Consider the following 18,972-nt stretch of genomic DNA (forward strand, 5'->3'; position numbering starts at 1 on the left):
AAAGTGTACATTTGTGATAAGTGTAAGTTTGTGATAAGCCGATGTATCATTTTATGCTGGAGAGGGTATTTTATGAGGACTTTTGGGGGTGGTTCTCTAAGTTTGTTCAGTTAAAAAGGAAGCAAAAGAAAAAAAGAAAATTGAAGAACAGTGTTGTCTGGTAGGCCACACAGGTAAGACACACAGCAGGCTCTTCCTGTACACCACGTATATGACTTACGAACACCAGCCTGCATTGTCTGGCTGAATACAGAAGTACGTCATATTCAGCCGAGGCCAACATACAGCACTGGCAACATTCCAGGTATACAGGCTCATGCAAACAAGGTGATAAATATAGGGCTGATGTTGGTTGCCTTTGCTGTTACTTACTATTTGTGGAGTAACCTTAAGTGAAGTAGGAGAAAACTTTTTATTGCAGCAGTGGTTAGGACTTCTCAGGTGTTTCCAGGTTTTTACCCTAGCCATTAGGCAGAAGTTTGCATTCCCTGTCACGTACCAGCCTGGATACTATTTAAACTGTACAGGTACCAATGAGATTAGCACTTCTCAGAAAGTCCTATTACCTAGCAGTCAGGGTATCACAGTTGTCAATATATGGATTCAAAATTTGAAGATCTGCGACTCTCATGTTTTATTTTTTTAATTTTAGGAGTGCCATAACATGCAATCATTATGTAAAGATAAGGTTGCCACATTTGAGAGAAAGTTCTGGCATACATGCACAATTCCAGGAAAAAGTTAAATGTTTGTGACCGCTAACAAGCACTTCAGCTTCAGCAAAAGGATGTTATCTGCTGAAATAAGTGGGTCATAAGCCTGTAAGTCTCCATCCTTGGAGATACTCAAATACCAACTGGGCATGGTCCTGGGCAAGCTGCTCTAGGTGGTCCTGCTTGAGCAAAAGAGTTGGACCAGATGACCTCCAGAGATCACTTCCAACCTCAGCCATCCATGCTCTAGGCTTGCTTCAGCAGCTTTAAGCCACAACATTCCAGATCCATAATTCTAATTTTAGAGGTTCCCTTGCATTGTTTAGGGGACACATGTAGCACTCAGGCCTGCGGGTAACACTTAAGAGTCAGAAAAGTACTCAAACCACTCAATATGTGGCAAAGGAACACTTTGTTTTTATGTTCTCTGGGGATTTTTTGGTTTGGTTTTGGTTTTTGGGTTTGTTTTTTTTTTTTGCAGGGGCAGGTTTGTTTTTAATGGGGAAGCTTTTCAAAGGAGCAGATTTGACTGAGTTTTCTGAAGATGTTTGTATGTACTCTGAGAAGACTTCATTCCCACCTCACACATTCCAAGATCTCAGGAGTTTCAGAACCTAGCCTGCCCAGATGATATCTTATAAATTACAAATTGATCCCTGATGGGGTAGGAAGCTCGTAATAAATTGCCTTAAAAACTAGGACCAGTATCCAATGAGATGAGAGCTTTTCTCCCAACAGCCAGAAGCCTGAGAAGGAGGGTAGCCTATTACAGTGTTGTTTGGATCCTGTGTATTTAAAACAAATTTGTACTTGGGTATCTATTGTGTATGTGTTCATGAAAACACAAGAAATCAGCTAGCAAGGATCAAGTAAGGAAAGTTATTGGAAGCTATTGTCTGCTCAGCAATATTTCTGTTGAAAAAGTTTTCCGTTGAAATAATTTATATGATACAATATTGTGAGGCTAAAAACCAAATGCTGGGAACATGGTCTTGAAAGATTTGGTCTGGTTGAAGAAATGGATTAAATACATGTTCTGCATAAAGATGAGGCACCTTGCTTTTGGACTGTCACATATGGGCAATGTCTAAGCAACCGATTTGGAGAAGTCCGTTCTTCAGTACGACTTTTTTGAAAATTCTTGGGAGGAGTTCTTTTATTGTGCAGTCAAATTTGATGATAATTTGTAGTACTTGCACAAAACTAACTCTTCCTTCTGCTGCTTTGAGAGCTACTTCGAAAATTTCCTAACATATCCATATAGGTTTCCATTCATCTTCAGTATCATTGAAACCAATTCCCAATACACCACACGTTTAGTAATTATGTTTAATATGCAACAACGCAAACAGATTAGTGACTCCTTTCCTGAATTAAAATAACTGCATAGAAGCAAAAATATAAGTATAGATTTATTAGAGAAGTTATCTAAAATACAATATTATTTTCCTCTTTAAATTAGAGCATATATTATTTCAATGAAAAGATATTTTCTATTATTTCTACGGTAATAACAACTTTTAAAGATAATACTTAACTTCGGACATTTTTAATTAAAAAAATCCAACACTACCATTAAGACAAAATCAAGGTTGTTGATAGCATGGGTAAAAATGTAAATCAGTCTCAAAAATATTTACATGTCAGTTTCTTAAAATCTAAGAAGTCTAATTCTCAATAGTCATTTTGCTTTACTTTCTCAAAATACTTTTTTTTTCCTAAATCATACCTAGATTCTGTATTCCTGTGCTTTTCACAAAGCTTCAAGTTATCGTTAGTTATGTGTACTATCACACCAGCTGATGAGGTTTCTTAAAATGGCTTATTTTGCTTTGACCATATCCTCTCCCAAGTAGCCAATACACTGTTATACCAAAGTGTCAGTAGCAGTAATAGTCACCAAAATGCACACAGCAACCACCACCCCGTGCTTCCCCCAACCCCACACCTTAAGAACCCTTTCCTATTTGGCCAAGAGCCTTTCACATCTCCTTAGCTGGCATTTTAGACGCAGAGCAAAAGAAAGAATGGATCTGGGAGACAAGATGTTGCCAGGGCACACAAGGCAAAGGTTTGATTTGTGCTTAGCAAAAAGGGCTCCTCACAAACACGGCGATTTCTAACACACTCAGCGCTGAGGTTACTGGAAGGAAGCTCTGACTTCTCTGCTCTTCAGAGGCTGACATGGGCGCCAGTTGTCGACCATATGGCACACGGGCTCATTCTCAGCACTGAAGCAAAGGCCACGGATTTTGCACATCTGTGGAAAAAGGCACAAACATCCTCAAATACATACTCTTGTTTCAGCAGACACCTGGGGCCTGAGCCAGAGGTCCAACTCAGTTTTGCCAGCACTAACGGTTTAGAGATGGTGTCACCACCCCTGTGTGTCTGCATTTCATCCACACCATTTCCTGTCCCTGACACACGCTCTCCTGTCCACAAAATACCCTACTAAAAAGAACTAAGAAAGCACAGAAAACAAAGACATAGGCACACATTTTCCAAACTCCATGCATGAAGAGCTGTTTGTCCTTGATCCAGATCTGAATTGAAACGCTTTCAGAATCCTTTGCAAGTTGCACTGGTTTGGATCTTTTTAAAGTTGGTTTTTTTTGTATCCAGTTGATATTAAAAAAAAAAAAAATTGACCTTACCCTTGGGTCAAATTAAAGCACCCAAACTCATTCAAGATATCTTGATTTTCAAATACTGTGAGAAGGAACTGTTCCACATCCACATGAGCACACTGTAAGGTTTTAGTGATTGTTCCTAAATTAAAATTGGTGCTTGCACAGTCTGATGTACTAAAACCACCTTGATGCCTAAGTGGGTATCTCCAAAACTAATAAAAAGACTATGCCAAAATAATAACCCACCCCAAATGTGATCTCGCAAAGACAGCTGGAACTGCCAACAGAAGGTGGGATACAGGATTTCATACGAGTCAGGCTGCAGGGCAGGCCTTCCCTCATTTGAGGTGAAAGGCCCCCACCATGACCAGCCCAGGAGAAGACTTTACCTTCAGGACCAACCAGAACAAAGTTCAGAGCTCTACCTCTGCTGAGAACAGCTGTGTCACAACAACCAATGATAGCAGGCTTGCTACACCCTGCTTTAATAGCCACCTTTTCCCCGCCTTTGGAAAACCAATTCAACTTAAACCCAGTGTCAATACTGTGCTTTATGGTTTCTTGTTTTGATCAGTTTTGGAATAAAAAAACAAGCTGCCACACACACTGTTTTGATCTCAAATCCATCTTTCAAATGACAATGGTAACATGGAGAGGGGTGTGTGGGAGAAACAAGTGGTGTCTTTTACCACTTGTAGGTGGTTCAAGTAGGTGTAGTAGGAAAAACAACTCTATTTTGACGAATGTGCTCCTGCCCTACAATAAAACCGTATTTGCAAACTTTGGGCTATCAGTAGCAATACCAGTAGCTTAGAATAAGTAAACAGTGTTAACTTTAAGGCCCCCTTGCAGTTTATTGATGGTAATCATTGATACAATTATTAGTTCCAATAGTTCTTGTCATTTATTCTATCTTTTATTACATTAAGTTCCACAACTGCTCAGTTGCACTTTTTTCCGCTAGAATTATGTGTATACTGTTAGCATGTCTGCCATTGATAAAAGGGATTTAAAAGTTTGAAGGATAAACTAAGTCCTTCAGGGCTAGCTTATATTTATAGCTCTAGATTCTATTTATATCTCCCAAGCACACAGATGAGAACCCAAGGATGGAATCTTGTCTCTATGTAATTTCACTAATGGATGGTGCAGAAAGTTAGGGCCAGGAGTGATTTAACTGGCACGAGCTCCTTCCTGCTCGGAAGACTCTATCCTCCTCAAGCTCCTCAACAGAACAGAGGATTTCTTCAGGCAGACTTATGGAATCTAGAAGTTTTCTCTCTTCCAAAAAATGCAGTTTTGTTAGGATTGTCACAATTCTGCGTGGGATTTCCCAGTTTGTTCTTTGTTGACAAGAACTTATAAAATGAGCTCTGTGTCCTGGAAATGCTGGAAGATCAACAAACCAACTACAGATTTATGAGGGGAGACTGCAGATGCAGAATACACGCTCTTCAGATGCTTGGTGAACCCAGTATTTTCAGGGCAAGTATACCCAGACAAGTGATTTGTGTATGTGCAGCAAACCTGCTGCCACTCACAATACACACTAGACTAACTCTGCATGTGCAAATGGTCCCTTCATGCATGCTACAAATTTCCCAGATTTTTACCACACGGCAGCTCTAACCATGTACCTGGAAAACCTGATTAGATTTTTAAAACACTCCAAATTTTCCCTGGACTGTATCCAAATGGAGGACAGCCTTACATTTTACAGCAAACTCTACCTCCACACATACAAGGAAAGTCTTGCCAGAAGAGGATAACCACTTCAGATACATACTTTTGACATGTGATGCTAGCTAATACCCTGAATAGCTCTGCAGTAACAAACTGCCACTTCAAAGATCACCAGGCGGGTTAACTGAAGCAATCAATGTAACTCCAGTACATATCTACTTGCACCATCCATTGCAGACCTACCTGCTCGGGGCTGATGGTGATGGGCTCCTTCAGAACGTGCCAGATCACACATTCAAGCAGTGGAGGAGTGGTCAGCGAGCCAGGGTATGTCCAATAATCTCTGCACGCAGGAAGCAGTCCAGTGGGGTCAAAGTTTGTGAAGGAAGCTTGCTTCCCCTACAATAAACAAAGTAGATGGGCTAACGTCAGGGGAGAGACACTGTGCTTGAAGTAGTAAAGTCTCCTACGGGAAGGTCTGTGTTTGGAGAAAAGCAGAAATGGAGTTTGGCATGATGTGTTCAGTGCCTTCTACAGTACATTTGGGATTAAAGACTTTCAGCATTATATTTCTTGTAAGACTTTCAAGATATTGTTTCTCATTTCAAATTTTGAGTTTATGTTCCTTGCACCTAGAGATACGATTTGACCTTGCTTGAAGGAACAGAGATTTCAGATGCCATGTACATTGATCGCATTGGAAATATAGAACCCAAGAGACCTGTTGGAGAGTTCATTGGAGTAAATGGCAATATCCATTTACCTCAAAGGGAGCCTGATGATTAAAGATGTCAGTGTAGTCTCATTCTTTAACTCTCCTGTCCACATTTCTCATTGGCACAGGCCTTTACCCACTATAAAGGCACCTAATTACTCAGCAAGTACTTTTAGTTTCTTATTACTCTGCTCATTAAGATCACACATGCTTCACACGATATTTAAAATACAGAAAGGCTTTTTTTTCCCCCCAAGAGTTATATATCCTGATCAAACTTCTTATCTAGACTCTAGAAATAGCCAAGAGAAGCATGCCCTCTTGGAGGAAGGAAATTTATCCCACAGGTGCAGAGATGAGAAGTGCCTTTTGCATCTGCTACCACTGACTAGAAAGGGCACCTAGAAGAGTAGTTCAGATTAGGAGGATGAATCCTACCCTATAGGTTTAAATGCAGTTAAAAGAGAGAAATACAGTCACAGAGATACAAAATGATCGCCATTTCTTGTATTCCCTGCCCTCTACCACAACTTCATTCAAGTCTCTTTTGCATTTAGGATTACAGGAGCAGCAGTGATGATGGCAGGAAGGTTTGTTTCATTTTCATCCATGCAGCAGACTGGGAAGAAGTAAAAAAATACACTTTCTGAAGAAGACAACACAGCACAGTTGTGATTGTTGTCCGTCAACAGAGACCACAAATATTACCTTGGTTTGAATGGAGTTCAGAGCGTCCACAACTTTCTGTATTTCAGGCTTGGCATTTCCTACCTGTAACGCAAACCAATTGAAAAGACAATAACCACGGGCTCTTATGATACCTATAGTTTTCTGTTACAGTTCTCAAGGAAACATTTTCCTAGCCCCATTTCATTACATAACAGGAGTATTACAGCAAAAGTGACTGGACCATGACAATTGACAGTCAGCACAAATGGGTCAGCCAAGGACAGTGGACAGAATAAAGTTATTTTCATTTACAGTGTGTGAATTTATTTTTGGACTTGATCTGTTCTTTTTTCATAGGAGTCACCCTCCCAATAAAATACAGTGAGGGCAGGACAGTGTGCACACTGCTGGGGCACAGTCACCTTCTCCAACTAGCTGTGAAGACAATGCAACTAACAGAAAAAGCTCTGGACATTTAACAATGGGAGGAAAATAGGTTTTATTTAGGCTGGTTCTACTGCAGATTCATACATGCATAACTTTGTCAGTTATGAACATCACCTTTCACTGATAAAGAGTTACACCAGTGTCACTGTCATGATGAAGCCGAGTATGCTGCTATAGGGCTGCCACAGTGATGGATGGCTGTCATACTTTGTGGCTGGTGTACAATTTTTATACGTAGAAAAAGCCAAGAATTTGGAGCACCACCTAGTTTGCTATGGGTTTAGGCAGTACAATATAATGATGCCTTATTCTATATTTTAGGCTCTTAGGTGCCCCTGCAACACAATGAACATATTGGACTAATCTAAATAATACAAAAGAAAGAGTTTTACTAACCTTCATGAAGATGCCTACCACAGCCAAACCATCAGGATGCTTCACAGCTTCAGCAAATTTACCATATTTTACATTCCAGTGAACAATATGGAGCTAGGAGCAAGAAAACAAGAAGCACTATGAAGATGATATTCCATCCACAATATTTTACAAATTAGGATGCAGGGAAGTAATTTATTAAACATTAAGAGCAGATGGTGTTTTACTGCAGAGATTTAAAAGCTTTTGTGTACAGTTAAGAATTTGTTGAATCGTTCATCTACTTTCAAGTATCATTTATGCAAAGAGGTTTCTGTCATGCATTTTATTTTGCTTCTCACTCTTACTCCCAGATGAGTTTTAAATGCAAACTGTGGCTGTGTCATTCTGCTTTTAGTCTGGTAAAATTCTGCAATCTTCAGCATGAGTTTTTCCTGCATGTAGCCTGCAGGAAAATGGATTAATGCTATATATCCTAGAGTTCTTACCAACACTGAAACACATGATTGTCAGTGTCAGAAGAATACACGTTAACTACAGATGTGACCTGTAATGTAGAGAGTTTTTAAAAACAGTCCTGTCCTTTTCTGAAAAGCCTTTGAAAAGAATATGAAATGAATCTCCAGGTCACATTAGCCAGGATGTTGCTTTCTTTTTATTTCCAAGTTATTTCTAATTTAAGTTCATCTGGCTGTTTCCACTATATCTGCAAGTCAAGTTGAGCAAGTAATTCCGGTACTGTGAACAGATGTAAGGCAATGGCAAGTTTCTCAGATAAGACAAAAGCTACTTCTATCTCACAAAAAAGCACCAAAGCCAATGAATCTGTAGGGCCATTTATTTTATCTGTCAATGCAATTAAGAGGTATGTTCAGTCAACACGTACTTATGAAAGGGTTAAAAAAGTGTGTCACAGCATCAAGAGCTAGATTTCTAAAGAGGTAACAAGGAAAGGTGGGATGCAAAGCACTGAAGTCACCCCAATTCTGTAGTGAGACAAGTGGTCCAAGGGACATCTGGAGCCTTAACGATATTACAGCGTGCCTGCAAGGTCTCATGTTGCTACCTGCCTTCTTCACGTCTCCCCTTGCTTCTTTGCTACCAAAAGATGAAAAGGTCTACCCCAAAATTATTCTGTTGTTTATATAAATGTCTCTGATGCTAAAAATTGAACCCAGGAAAAGGGGATGTGTGTGTACAGAGGTGCTGCAATTCTATTTCTACATAATTTTTAAGAGTCATCGAGAAAGCAGGGGAAAACTAGGGATACTTAATGTGGGTTTTTCTGCTTCCGTAGTCTCTTTGACATGAAGTAGCTGAGAAAAAAAAAATATTACAAGAGTCCTCCAATTCTAATCTCTGCTCTTACAAGGGGTAAGTCCTGGGTTGGCACTATACCAAAAATCTTCTATAATCCTTTGCCCTATGAAGATCTGTAGAGAAGCTGCTACTGTGGTGGAATATTTAAAAAAAAGTATAAAACACTCATTATACACAAATGACTGGAGAAGGTAAAGCATGTCCTACCTCTGCATCATACTTCACACCATCCACAGTGTGCTCAGACCCCTGGCCCTCACAGGATCCCCAGTGAATGTGAAACTGTGCCAGCCTGTAGACTCCATCCAGTGCTCCTCCTTGCAGCACTGCAAAGCAAAGAGCCTCTATTAGCATCTCCCATAACCTTTGTTATTGAGTTTCACTTCAAACTGGAACGTCCATCTCAAGTCTTCCACGTGAATTACAGCTCATTGCTCTACATGCTGCCATGCTACTCCAGATCATCTTCAAAGGTACATTGCTGCAATATGCCAAAATCAATAATAAATGTATAAAAACATAAGTGACTTTACAGTGAGCATCTCATCAGCAATTTAACAGGCATGCTAATATTACAGGTGACAAGGGGAGAGCTAAGGATGTAACTTTTCTGTCACCAAACACATAAAAAAACCACCAAGAAGAACAGCTTTTGTAAGAGGCCCATACAGAGTTATTCGATGGAAATACATTTGAAGACCAAATCATCTTTCACTTACTAATGCACTATGTCCCTTCATTTTAGATACTTTATCCATTTAGGCCTTAATCCTGCAAATCCTGTGGCAGACTGGATTGAGTAAAATGCTTTTGGTTCCAAATTAAACCTAAACATCTGTTAGCCATGGGCTGCAGAAAGGTAAAGCACTAGACACAGTGCAAGGCATTGCAGAGATGTGAATTCAAATCTCTTGTCCCTCCCATCCCTTACTCCTCAAGAAGGAGTTTTAAAAATGGTGGTGAAAATGGCAATGCCTGCAGAGACAGATTTTTTTAAAAAATACAGATTGGAAATGAGGCATTTACTTATGCTCTCCACTCTCTGACATTACTCCTGCTATGGGACTGCTGTAAGTGGAGTGCCCAGCCACACTTTCAATTATACAGCAGCAAGCTCCCCTGAGCTCCCTTATTCTGCCTGTTAGTTTTAACCTTGCACTTAAACTGTGAGCAATCACCATTATGATATGCAGGATCAAGCCCTATTGCTGCAAAATGCTCAAGGCACAGACAATGTCTCCTCCAGTGCTGTATAAAGCACAGAACAATAGCAAATAGTTCTATTAAATGGAGCTATTTATCTAAGTTATTAGACCAAGGTTTCACACTGGTCTGTGGTTTGTTTTGGTTTTTTTCTTAAGCATCTCAAATTCACAACTAAATCTTCTAAAATGTTAATACTTAAAAAATACTTTAAAATGTAATTTGAAATGTTATATATCTTAGAGATCAATCTCTCTACATATATACATAAACATATATATGCAATAAAGTGACAGAAGAGTGTTGACATCAGATATTACATGTAAGTGTGCTCTGTGTATGAGCCACAAACATGGAGTTCTGGGGAGTAAGGATACTTTCCTCTCAGTCTGCAATTAGTCTAAACACTATCAAAACACGTGCACATGTGAAAATACACATCAAATGCAGGTATGAAAAGGTCACTGTCTGTTCAGGTTTGAATAATTCTAATTATATGCAAGCACGGCCAAGAAGAGCCGTGGATACTTGGCAATGAGGTGAGAAGGATTTGACTAAAAAACTGGAACACATGAAAATTAAATATCAGATATATATAAAAAACACATTAGTTTCCACTGGTGTTCCTTACACAGACAAATTTGGGGTCAGTGGACAAATTTAGCATTTCCCTGGGGCTCCTTTGGTAAATATATTTAGAAATCTCCCAACATGTATTTCTATTTTAAAAATGTGAATATGAGTTCCACAGCAGTCTTTGTAATTTCCAATACTGTAGCCAACACTGAACAGCCAACAGACCAAGACTCGCCCTACCTACTGCCAAGCTATGTGATATAAAGAAGAATGGCTACTTAAAGTAAGTAAACAGGAACACATCTTATTCTACTTTTACATTTCTGCATGTGCTAGTTGCCAAGAAGCATAACTGTTTCAAGCACAGGACCACAAATCAGAATACTTTTTTTCAGAACAGCAACTGTAACCGCACATTAGGTCCTTTTGAATATAAATAATTGGTTGCTATGTCTTTATAGATGCAAAATCATTTAATCCACACAATATCACGTTTCTTGTAAAAATGATGCCATGGAGTTGCAATGTTTCAGTTTCAGTTCCTTTGGCTAATGGACTTGCTGCTTGTTGCAGGTACAAACGGACTGAGGTTCCATCATTCCTCAACCTCAGAAAGTACTAGCGTAGCACAGGTTAATCCAGCATTATTAATCAATGGAAAGCATGCTGAAAAGCAGAACCATGCAATCTTCTTAAACCCATCTGCAGTGTTATTTCTCTACACAAAGTTTGCTATAGTCTCATAAAACTCAGAAAGATGCACAAAAATCTCTTTGCGGTTTTTGCTTACTTTTCTCATTCTGTGGTTCTCAAATCCAGCACTAGCTTATTTTGACTCACAGCAGAGCATTCAAAGAAAGTAATAATTAGATTAGTGTGAATGAATACAAATTCAGCAGGCTTAATTACAGAACAGCCCTTCTCATTCTAGCCTACATTAAGCAGTTATTTTTTTTTAATACTTCTGAGCCTTTCCAAAGAAGTAAAATTTAAACTTAAACTTAAAAGGCAAAGTAGAAATGTTACAGCTTCATTTTTTTCCAGCACAAGCTTTTTAAACCATGAATAAATGCCACCAGCTTTTGCAAAGTAAAAGAGAATTGGAGCAACAGTCACACTGGAAACTTCCCTGTCCTTGTCCCATGTGATGCGAACATCGATTCAGGCCACATTGCTGCTAGAAGTCTAACCTTTCAATCCCCCCTCACTGTTCTACGTAAAGGCAAGTCACCCGGTAGTTACCTTTCCCATGTAGAACAGAACAGCTTTGTAAAAAATACTGTGGACCACTTTATAACTTTTTTTCAGAAGTGGCAGTGACCACATATGTGAATTTTTGCAGGAATACTGGGGAATTGCTGTTATTTAGTTACCTCCTATGGGACGTTCGCAGGAGACTAATAAATCTCATCATCACAATAAACCTGCCAAAGAAATAATTGAAACAGCTGAACTACAAGATTGGTTCATGAGTTAGAATGAATTCCTTCCTGTCATACAAATTAGTGTGGTGAGAAAAATACTGCTCTAAAGTTTGTTACTCTGAGAAAATGCAGAAGGAGAAAATGTTCTTCAAATGGAAATCACTGACAGCAAAGCTCCTTCTAGTAGCTGAAATAATGGGTCCACTACAGCACAATAAAGCTCCAAACTTCAGAAATGTACTTAAAATTGAGATTCCACCAAACAAAAACCTATCAGCAAGGAAATTTCAAGCATCTGCCTTTGAGGACAGCCCTCTTGCACACATTGCTTTGGCATAAAGCAAGCCATGGTTTTGTATCAGCCTGCAGTAGATGTGCACATGTATATGACATTGTAGGTATGTATGTAAATACACGCATACCATATACACTAATGTTAATGTTTTATAAGCCTTTGTGTATACACAGACATCTGTATGATGATAGAAAACAGGCCTTGAGGAGAGAAAGTAGATGAAGCATTACTCGAGAAAAAAATATCATGAGCACTATGCACTATTAATGGCACAAAAAAAGCTCTTATGAGGATGCTCAGGGATTAGCCCTGTGTTCTTATGCAAGGATGGGCTTCCCCATCTGACAGACTGAAGAGTTCAGTTAGGGTGAGCTGCCACTTCTGTGAAATGTGGAGTACAGAGCTCCACATTTTGTGAGATGTTTCCTTCTTTGTGTTATCTCTTTCAGACATTCCTCTTAGGATGCTGTATCATGACAAGCAAGAGAGCAAGACAGCATGCACACATCTGACTGCAGGGATCATACTTGCAGAAAATATCTGTAATGGGTTTCACCAAGAAAAAAAATACCTAATTGGTATCTCATAAGACAAAAACCCTACTCTGACCTTGCTAGAGGGTTAGCCTGATAAGGCAACAAGGATGTTCCACAGAGATAGACCAGAATAAAACATTTGACAAAAAGCTGCAGGTCTGCAGACATCTGTATCAGCAGCAGGTCAGTGATTCTGATTCACCTCAGCTGAACTATTTCATCCAGGCTGGGTAGCAGCCAGAGAGACTCTGATCTGCTTAAGGATACAAAGTTATTTAGGTTCTTAAATTTCTTCCCACTCCCTGGGACAAGTGGAGTTTATTTCTCATGTAGTCTCTTAGATGGAGATCTCTGAGAGTCGTAAGGTGCTGTACTGAGTCCCTGATCAGCCTTCAATTCTCATCTTCCAAACAGTAAGAGCTGACAGTGACTCCATAAGAACTGAATTGGAAGCGCTAAAATTCTCTTAAGAGTAACAATTGGTTTAATTTCTCATGGAAATAGCTGTAATACTAATCTCAGTGACTGCTTACAGTACTGAAAATTGCATATTGGACATGGTGCTCATACTATGTTGAGATCTAATGAAGGATGAACAAACTTCAGGTGAGAGCATTGCCTCTAAGTAGGCAGCAGTTCCTCATGGCTGTAAGTAAGTGACCAAGTTTATTGGCTGGGTCATGATGAATAGTCATGATGACATCTGGCATGCAGCTTCATTACATCACGAAAACAAACTCTTCCAAGTGGCCCAAGCTGATAACAGCTGACTAGTTTCTCCTGGTTTTGCACTAAAAGCACCTCTAGAGAAAGTATTTGGAAGAAGGGAAGGAAGTTGCCGTGATTCTTAAAACACACAATCCATGTAAAATTTCTGCTTAGAAGCTGCATGTTAAAAAAAAGTTGATGTAAGTGAAGAAGGGCAATTTGGGGCTCTGTAGAGAAATAAAGGCCTGAAGCATGCAGGACTGATCTCAAGCCCTCTCATCTTGCTTTCCAGTTCCTGGAAGCACTATTCTCAAGTCACCTGCTTACATAAGCTGTGCAGCTTCTGGTGATCCCAGTTCACTAAAGAAATGACCTAATGATCACACACCCTCTGGGACCTCTGACTTTCTAGTCAAGCAGTGCACGAAAGTACTTGTGACACATGGGCAGGTATCTGAACACGATATGCTATAAGCAATCAGTTCCCTGATTTATGATTCAGAAGGGTCAGCCCACTGCTTAGGCTGTACTGCAGTGTGGACCTTCAGTCCGTAACTGTGTACTGATTATAAGCAATATTATTCTGGCATAGCTAATGTTACATCTTCAGAGATGGGAAGCCTAAAAATAGCCCAGTGGCAGTGACTTGGATTAGAAGTTGTGCCTTAAAGACAGCAGACCTGTGTACTCTTTCCTCAGTTTACCTGCTGAGGCAGAAGTGTAGGAAAAGAGCAACAGTGGCACAACTTTCAGAGTAACTTGCTCCCAACCAAGCAGTGCTAATGCACTGGCTGTTGAATAACAAATATAACAAAATAAATTGGTTTGTTTACAGCAAGTCATAATTCAAGACTTTTAAGCTTCCTCATTAATATTTACAATTACAGGAAGAATTGGGCAGTGTATTTGATTACAACTACTGAAAGTCTCCCAAGGGGTGCTAGCTGCAAAGTCAGTATGGTATTTTCATTTCCCTAGGTCTATTCATAATTTTGGAGTTCTACTACGATCAGATATCTGCAAAAGTGTCAGATTTACTTGGGACTCTGTCTTAGATTTCAACATTATCTCTAGCTCAGCAGCAACAAAGGAAAAGGAAATAATTAAGAGACTCATCCACCAGCAGAAATTACCAGTACATTTAGTAATGTCTCTAGAGCCGTATATCGTAGTCACAATTCACTTCTGCCAGGTTCTGTAGCTAAAACACAATATTTTAACATTCTTGTTATGGAATAAATTAATTTCTGACCGACTTCTTCCTTTTATAAGTTCATCATACACATGACCAGAAGACAGTGATACAGTGCCTACTACTGTGAGAATTTCCCATTTGAATTTCAGGTTTTCGGTGAACTCTGAGAAGTTTTCCGGGAAACTTACATAGAGAACACATTGTAAGTATATTACAAAATCTTCTTTTATGTTCTTGAGGCTTTCTTGAGCAAACTCACTTCCTGTGGTTTTACAGCTCTGGGAAGTTACTGTTTACTTCTATCTTTCAAAGTGAATTAAATTACTTACTTGTCCTTAAAGCAGACTATAACATAAAGTGTTTAATATGATAAAATAAGTACCCTTAATGAGACAGTCCTTTGCTATAAAGTTCCTAAAATAAGGTGCATTATTATAGTTTAACAGTTACCAGCACCATTTGCTTCACTCATATGTGGAAGGTCAGGTCCCAGGATACAGGGGTGGATGAACTTGCATTTGTAGTTTTATTCCTAGTGACACTTTCATCATCATTAATTTGTGCTTTTATTTAAAGTTCTTGAAATGTTAAAGATGAAACCCTACGAATACTTAAATTTTCACAATTATTAAAAGAAAGCAAAACTGCAAAAACTGAAGGAGAAGAAAAACCAAGTAATAATTGGAAGAAGTTCACTGTTCGCTTTCTACATATAAGTCCAAGAAAACATTCCAAAAACTGCAAGGAAACAGGACAGAAGGCTTTCTTTTATCCAAGAGAAAAAAATAATGGAATTTTAGCAAACAGAAAAATGTTCATAGACACGGCAATGCTCATTTGTGAATTTTCTTTCTGTACATCATTTCTACCAACATGAAGGCGATTCACTTCAGGGACTGACTGACCCTTTAGAACTGTATTCTGGAATGTAACAGCTGTCATAGTACAGCCTTTGAATTTCTTGGGCTATGAGAACTGAAACAGAAGATCTGCAGGCAATTGCTTAGGAAGATTACTATTACTAAAGAGATCTTGTAAGAGCAGAGAAGAAAACATTTTCTTCTGTGAAGATACATTAGTCATGTAAATTGCACATAGATTATTTTTGTTTGAAAAGTTCAACTTTTACTTTACATCCTTACTATGCTAAAGAACATAGATGGGCTATCATTTTTAAAAATACCATTTTTCCTTTTAGATTTTTAGTTTTTCATGGATATAGGAAGAAGCTTTATACTACATCTTCTGGTATGCACACACATAATGTAACAAATTTACATTTTGAGGGAAGAGCCTTTTATTTGGGTGAAAATATTTTACATCAAAATGTTGAATATTCTGATATCTATTTGTTGTTACTTGTGATCAACAGTATTCACACTACATATTTTTGGAACCAAATAAATAACAATTACTTTCAAGGAGTTTTATCCAAAAATGCATTTTAGCTTTCTTACCTATTTTTACGATACTATTACTACCTGTATTTTTTATTGCAAGAACTCATTCTGCATATTCTGACGAGCAGGAGTCCAACAGACATTAATACCTAGAACTGCTGTGCAATTTGCTTCAGTGTCATTAGTTATGAGCTTGAATATTCTTAATGACTGGATCTACTTCTTTGTGTGCAATTACTCACGTCTTGAAGATTATTCACAAACAATGATCTTATTACTTTGCGCCTACTACCACAGGCAATTCATTATTGCATATGGGACAGCTCAGAGGAGCACGCACTACAGTCTGTGGGAAGTATTTACAGGATTTTGTTCCACTGTCTTCTGTAAAACGTACCAGCACATCACATCATCTCACACAGTTTCTCCTTATGACTGTTGGGTGATGTCTAACCAACAATTTGTTACACACATTATAGTTAGTCTCAAATTCAGAACTAGGAGTGAATCAAGCTGGCTCAGGTCAGAGACAGCTCTCTTTTGTGTAAAAGAAAGTAGGTTACCTAGTTAACTGCATACAAATGAAGTCATTAAGTGTGCTGCCAGGTAGATTCTAGGCACTGTAATTTTCAATAGTAAGTGTGATACTGAAGGATCCACCCTTACCTGGCTTCAGAGATCTGTTTAATGTTTTTTCCTAAAGAATAAAGGGTTTCTGATTCACTAATAGAGCTACCGAGAGTATTTCTACTTGCATCTCCTATCCTCCCACTCTGAAAGCTGTGTCACTGCATATCTGTCAGAGGAACCCTGTCACTGATATTCTGGTTCTGCACCGACTTTCTCATAAAAAGCCTTCTTCCCACTGTAATTTCTTTAGATTATTAATGTTCCTGCCATTTTTCGCTCCCAAGTTACCAAATACACCCTAATTTTCACAGTCCCTGTGCACAAACTTGTGCACACACAAACTGAACACATCATAGTTTTGTTATACAGAGAAGACCTGAACCTGCTTCCTTTGGGCTCAGTGAGAGCAGGATGACAGCGAAAGCAGACTCACATGTATCTGCTGAAAAAATAATCCCCTTTTTTGTAGAATCATTTACTTTATCCCTCACGAGACTGTTAAAAGGAACATGCATTCAGCTCCTTAAGCTCCTCAGTGCTTCAGAAAAATAAACACCAAGTCAGAATATCTTTTTTTTTTTAACCATACAAATATTAACGTGGATTCTCTGTGTAAATTATACATGGCCTTATGTGTATTTATACAACTGAACACTAATAGCTGGCCACTTAATATTGTTCAGTGTAACAACTGTACTTAAAATACAAAGTCAAGTTCTTAGTGCAATGCTGAATGTCTGGTACACTGTTATATGACATTATCACAAAAACCCCACACTTCTAGTAGGCATGGATCCTTCATTTTCAGCACCATTCCCTAAATGACATTGCCAGCGAAATGCTTAGGAAAACTAGGGCACTTGCTCAACCAAGTTAAATCAGGCAGTGTCTAGAAAAGGCAGTGACTTACAATGGGATTGTTTTTGCTGTCTAAATTAAAAATAGAAGGACATTCATTGTAGCAGGGTGACGATTTCTGCAAATTCAGCCAGCAGAAAAGCTACAATTAAAGACAACCTACAAAACCCTTCATGAAACTCTGGCTTGGATTCTGTCTGTCCATCAGTGCAGCCCCTCCTTTCAGTAAGGATTACTGAAAGGTTTGCAGGATTCAGTGCTTAATTTCACCCTACAGTCTGATAAACAGTAAGGCGCTGTGAAACAACTGCCTGCCAGCAAACTTTGTAGGAATGCGTCAGATATATTATCTTTATCTAGAAAGCCCAGCATCAAGAAATGTCAGACATAATGCTTGTTTAAATTACAAAAGAACAAAGAGGTATTTTCTAAAAATTCCTCTGTTTCTGTACTAACCTGGGAGCATATTGGCTTCAGAAATATGAAATAATATTTTGATAACCAAAGAAACTATTTCCAAACTATTTCCACTTTAAGTTGTTAACTGTAATGCTTTATTATTCTAAGGCCAGTTTCTTCCTATGATGTATTTTGCCTCTTCTTTTAACCATTTGGTCAGTAGCTTATGATGAGCTATGCCTAAAATTGTTCCTTGTCAAATAATAGTATTTTTTTTTTCCACTCCACCGATGAGCCCTTATCCAAGTCCTTCTGATTTACAAAAACAAAGCAATTCACTTTTCCGGAGTTTAGAGCAGGGCAGCTCAAAACTACCCAGACAGGCTTAGTTTTCTTCTAACAGGAGCTCAGCTTTCTTCTAGACTAAAGGAGCCACGTGGGTGCTGAATCTTTAAGGGCTGAATCCTGACCTTACTGAAGGCAAAATACTTTGGTATTTTTTTTCGTCTTTAAAAAAACCTACAGCATCAGTACACATTTTAGTAGCAGTGTTAGCAGCAGCTTCTCTCATCTCTACCCCTGCACTAGAAGATGAGAGGCCTCACCTGACTTGTCGGAAGAATCATCAAACTCCACGTTGAAGGAGTGCCCGTTGTTGACTATGCTTTTGGCTGTGCCGGCATCGTAACTGAAGCTGAGAGGCTTCAGAGAGGAGTCGTACTTGGCGGACTTGCTGTTAATGGCAATCGGGGACTGACGCTCTCCATTGGCGAGGGGAAAGTGCTCGTGCCAGTGAGCGGGTCCTGCAACACAGCGTAAAGCAGCTCAGCGGGAAAAGACACCAAGCTCGGGGGATACACGGGATAACCCTCCCTCTGAGAGGTTCTAACAGGAGCATCAGCCTTTAATCATCTGCCATCTGTGCGGGATGCCGGTGATGGCAACACAGACCAGGGGAAATCCCGCCTGGGGACCCGGCGGTCCCTGAGCCCTAGGGGCTGAGGCTGGGGGTTTACCGGGGAGTCCTTCTGGAGCCTCGGGGGGTACCAGCGCCCCGTCCGCCCCTTTTCCTGGCGCCGGTACCGAAGTAAAGGAACGGCAGCAGGAAACCAGAAGATGCTCCGGGCAAAGCGCGGCGCGTCCGGCTCGCTGCTCAGGCGCAGGTGGCAGCTCAAGGTTATAAGCGAGGAAAA

The 18,972-nt window shown here is 39.4% G+C and overlaps 1 protein-coding gene across 1 annotated transcript; it reads right to left on the minus strand.

Annotated features, from left to right (window-relative positions):
* Positions 1 to 2,115: 2,115 nt before the first annotated feature.
* On the minus strand, positions 2,116 to 11,142 carry LOC104464803 (carbonic anhydrase 2). The gene is made up of 6 exons (XM_010077641.1): positions 11,125 to 11,142; positions 8,763 to 8,881; positions 7,257 to 7,349; positions 6,453 to 6,515; positions 5,273 to 5,428; positions 2,116 to 2,973 (listed from the first exon to the last, which is right to left on the minus strand). Coding segments are annotated over exons 1-6 (552 nt in total). The 5' UTR covers positions 11,126 to 11,142; the 3' UTR covers positions 2,116 to 2,853.
* Between the last annotated feature and the right edge of the window lie 7,830 nt (positions 11,143 to 18,972).

This window comes from Pterocles gutturalis, unplaced genomic scaffold, assembly GCF_000699245.1.
Source record: "Pterocles gutturalis isolate BGI_N339 unplaced genomic scaffold, ASM69924v1 scaffold1111, whole genome shotgun sequence".
Lineage (NCBI taxonomy): Eukaryota > Metazoa > Chordata > Aves > Pterocliformes > Pteroclidae > Pterocles > Pterocles gutturalis.